At 51.3% G+C, this 4,199-nt stretch overlaps 1 protein-coding gene across 1 annotated transcript in view; it reads right to left on the bottom strand.

Moving 5' to 3' along the window:
• ZNF575 (zinc finger protein 575) overlaps positions 1 to 1,449 on the bottom strand; it is a 2,321-nt gene extending 872 nt beyond the window's left edge. Inside the window, exons 1-3 of the mRNA XM_025046701.1 lie at positions 1,277 to 1,449; positions 886 to 1,000; positions 286 to 458 (exon numbers count right to left, since the gene is read on the bottom strand). Of these exons, the coding sequence (XP_024902469.1) occupies positions 286 to 428 (143 nt within the window). The 5' untranslated portion in view covers positions 429 to 458; positions 886 to 1,000; positions 1,277 to 1,449. The remainder of the gene's footprint in view (positions 1 to 285; positions 459 to 885; positions 1,001 to 1,276) is intronic.
• Positions 1,450 to 4,199: the final 2,750 nt, after the last annotated feature.

Here is a 4,199-nt window from a genome sequence, read left to right as displayed (position 1 = left end):
ACTGAAATTCCCCAAATTCATGTTCCTGTTCCCCATCCCCTGCCACCCATTATCCTAAGGGGCTCCCCGGATCACCACAGCTAAGGCTTCCCCAAAGTTACTTAGGTGTCCGCTTCTATTTTCTTCCCAAGTGATAACACTGAACTCCCGTATGTCATCTTCCCTGTCCCTCTGTAATTTCCTGAGCTCTAGGAATGATTACCCCAAAGCCCACCAAGAGGACTCCCCAGGACGACATTTTGAGGGATTCCAAATGGTCATCTCCCTGGGCCCTCAAACTTTCACCCTGAGATTCCTGGAGAATGTCCTCCCCTCCACCCCGCTCCACAGACGTGGCTGTTCTCACCTCCTTTGGTCACTAGTTCTTTGCCAGTAGTAAGACTAGGATCGGTGGCCTTGGCCGTGGACTCCGCTTCTCGCTCCAACATCCTGCTGGCCCAAGAACCTAAAGGGAGGGCCTAGGGCCGGGAAGGGGGCGACGCGGGTGATTACCAGGTTGATGGGGATGGAGCAGGAAGGCCTAAAATCAGGAGTCTGTCGGGTCAGTGTGTTTAGGTGCGGGCTCTACTTACGTCTGGGATCCTAAAGCGAGTGCGAGAACTGAGGGAAGGCCGAACCTAAGAGCACGATGGGCGGGGCTCTGCAAAGCTGACCTGGAGGCCTTCTCTTTGCAACTTAGACCCAGGGTCCTAAGCGCTGAGCGGGCGAGCCTATGCCTAGAGTGGGCGGAACCTCCCCATCAGAACCTCCCAGCCTCGGTACCTACGACGGGAATGGGTGGAGCTATACAAATAGAACCCCTCGTGGGCTGCTCCGCAGCTCGGATCCAGGGGAGGGGCCTAAGAGCTCAGTGGGCGAGATTTCACATCGAACAGGTAGCTTTACCTGGCTCTTGGCTTAGTCTCATTCCACAGACGCCGCCTGGACCAGTAAATTTCTTCCTTGCCGCTAAATTTCATCCCAGGCATGGGGTTGGGGCCGCGGGGTGTAGAGGAGAGACCTGGAAGAAGACAGAAGGAACGTGGGCGTATTGCGATCCAGAGACCACTAACGGACCTCTCTCCCTCGGGATCCCAAGCGTCCTGCTCAATGCACCCCTCGGGATCCTGGCATTCGGGCACCAATGCACCCTCCCCAAGGCTCAGGCACTGATGCAGTCCCTCCGGAACCTGTGCATTTGGACCCCAAGCGATCTCTCTCCGGGAGATCCTAGCGTCCTGCCCCTCACCATTTTCCGAGGACCCAGGCGTCTGGGCCCAGACCCCTGCACTCTCACCTGCGGACGGCCGGTCCCCGGAGGCGGGGCTCCAGGCCCCTGCAGCGGCGGCGGCGGCAGCGACGGCTGAAGCAGCGCTGCCCTCGGACGCGGCGGAGTCGCACCTCCCGCCGCGCGCCCAACAGCGGTAGGGGAGCGCAGGGAGCGCGCGCGAGCGTTCGGGCCCGGCCTCATTTCCATCCCCTCCGCCCACGCTCGGCCTGTGGGGGCGTCAGGACGCATGCGCAGTCTCGGCTCGCGGGGGCTGGCGGGGGAGACGGGAGGGTGGGTGCGCGAGGCAGGCAAGTTGGTGAGCAGGCGCGGAACCCGCGGTCCAAGGACGGTAGGAAAATGTACAGCAGCTCGCGAGGCCTACGGTGGCTGGCTGGAGTCAAGTACATGCAGGAGCCAACACGAAGAAGCTGCCTTTAGATCTGTCACTGAGACAGCACCTAGCTTTTCTGTGCTCCTCTTCTTTCCGAGCATTTCGCCGTGAGCCTGAGTTCCATCTCCCGAGGCAGTTTCAAGGGCTGGCTGCCTTTCCACCCCTCAAGTCCCGCTAATTCGTGGAGAGAGGGCGGGACGGGGCTCCAGGCCGAACTGACGCCCAATAAAAGGCACGTGATTTGCATAGCGCCCCAGCACCCTTTGCCATTGGCTATTGAAGATTCTCAGCCCCTCATACCTCAATGCTTTGGCCCAGAAGAGAGAGGGTGCCCAGGCCCGTGTTCTGGAAGGGCTGGAGCTCCCGGTGCCCTACCCGGGGTGACATGCTTGGCACCCTTCCCCGGGCAGTGACCGTGCACGTTTCCGTCCAGTACTGGAATGACTGCGAAGTGCCCCTAAAAATCCGCCCAAAGATGGGTCTTCAGCCTGATAACCAACATGGTCTGGCGAGCCCTGGGAACCTGGGGAGTTAGACGGGAGTTATTTGAGCTCTGGAGCCAGAATGCATGGGTAAGTGGTTTGAAATCTTGGCCCTGCCACTTTCTAGCTGTGTGACCTTGGGCAAGGCACTTCATTATTCTGCGCCTCAGTTTTCTCGTCTATGCAATCAAGGGTTAGGATTAAATTCAGTAATCAATGGAAGTGTTTAGAACAGTGCCTGCAGTGCCCAAAAAATATTACCAACATTGCCTTTTGGGTTTATTGTGCATTAAACTAGGTCATGACAGGGTCAGGGTTGTCCCAGGAACCGCAAAGGCACAGATCTCAAGGTGGGAAGGAGGGTGCTGTGTTCAGGGTGTCTCTTCCTGAACATGTCATGCTATGCTCCAGACCCACTGACCTTCCGTTTCCTGTATGTGCTATGGTCAGCCCTACCTCAGGGCCTTTGTATTAGTTGCGCCCTCTGTCCCCAAGGCCCTTCCTCCATCAATTTGCTTGCTGATTCCCTCCTCACATCTCAGCTCAAATATTACTGCTACAGAGGCCTCCTCTGCCCGCCTGAGCTCACGAAGCCCCCTTCCCTCCATTACTCTCTTGTCTCATCCCCCTTATGTGCACTTAACCCTGTACACCTGTCTTCTAGAATGTATGCTCTGTTAAGACGGACAACTTGTTGATCTTGTTTATCTCTGTCTCCAGTATCCGGAACAGGGCTTAGCACACATTCAGCATTCAATAAATCAGTGTCAAATGAAGGCCTGAAAGAATTAATATCCAAGAGCCCTCTGTAATGGAAGGTAGAATGATGGGGAAAATGTAGAACTTGAGGTCAAGGAGTTGGCAAGAGGTCTAAACCAAATGGAAAACCAAGGGAGGGTTTTAAACACAGAAAGTGACATGAACTAGTTTAGATTTCCGTATACTCTTTTATGAACCATATTTTTAGGTTATGGAAAATTTCAAACATACTCAAAAGGAGAGGGAGAGGAAGAGTGTAACCAACTCCCATACTCATCACCCAGGTTCACATGGCCAGTCTTGTTTCATCATTCCCCAAACACCCCTCCTTGAGCCCATTGAATTATTTTGAAGCAAATTCCAGCTATTTCACCCAGAAACACTTCGGTCTGTGTCTTTAAAAGAAAATAAGAACGCTCTCTCTTTTAAACATAATCAGAGTATTATTATCACACCTTTCAAAATTTAGAGTCATTTCTTCATGGTATCAGTGTTCCATAGTGTTCAAATCGCCCCCATGTACAGCTGACCTTTAAACAATGTAGGTTTGAGCTGAGTGGGCCAATTGAAAAAAATCCAAGTATAAGTGGACCCTGCAGTTCAAATCCACATTGTTCAAGGGTCAAATGTAATCTTTTCTTTTTTCTTTCTAAGCATAAAGTTTTATTTTATTTCAAACATACAGAAGAGTCAAGAGAATAATAGAATTGTTCTCTGCATTTAATAATAGGATTGGCCAGCATCAACAATTGTTCAGTCATGGCCAGTGTTGCTTTATTTCCCCCACCCACTCCTTCCAGATGAATTTGAAGCTATATGGCAGACATCATATCCCATAAATATCTTTATATTACACTTGGTTTGTTTGAATCGGTATCTAAACAAGATCCACACGTTGCATTTGTGTGGCGTGACTCTTCATTTTCCTTTTCATTGGCATTTCAAAAGTCTCACTCTGGTTGCTGCATGAAAATAGCTTGTAGGGAGTCAGAGTGGAAGCCAGAAGCCTAGTGAGGCAGCTGCTATATATTAGTTACAATATTAGTTATCAGCATTTATTTCTCACTTATACCAGAGTGATTTATATCACTAGTGATTGATGTGTTCATTCATTTAATCCTAAAGCAACTTTTTAAAAGGAGGTGCTACAATTATCCTCATTGCACAGAAGAGGAAAATGAGACACAGATGGGGGAGGTCATTTATCCAAGGTCATTTATCCAAGGTCACACAACCAGGAAGTAGCAAGGCCAAGGTTTGAACCCTTGCAGCCTGGCCCTGGAATCCAGGTAATTTGTGTTTGTGCTTTGCCGCCTCT

This window comes from Pteropus alecto, unplaced genomic scaffold (assembly GCF_000325575.1).
Source record: "Pteropus alecto unplaced genomic scaffold, ASM32557v1 scaffold194, whole genome shotgun sequence".
Classification (NCBI taxonomy): Eukaryota; Metazoa; Chordata; class Mammalia; order Chiroptera; family Pteropodidae; genus Pteropus; species Pteropus alecto.
Note: the sequence above shows the minus strand (reverse complement) of the source record. Positions and strands in the feature narration are given on the sequence as shown.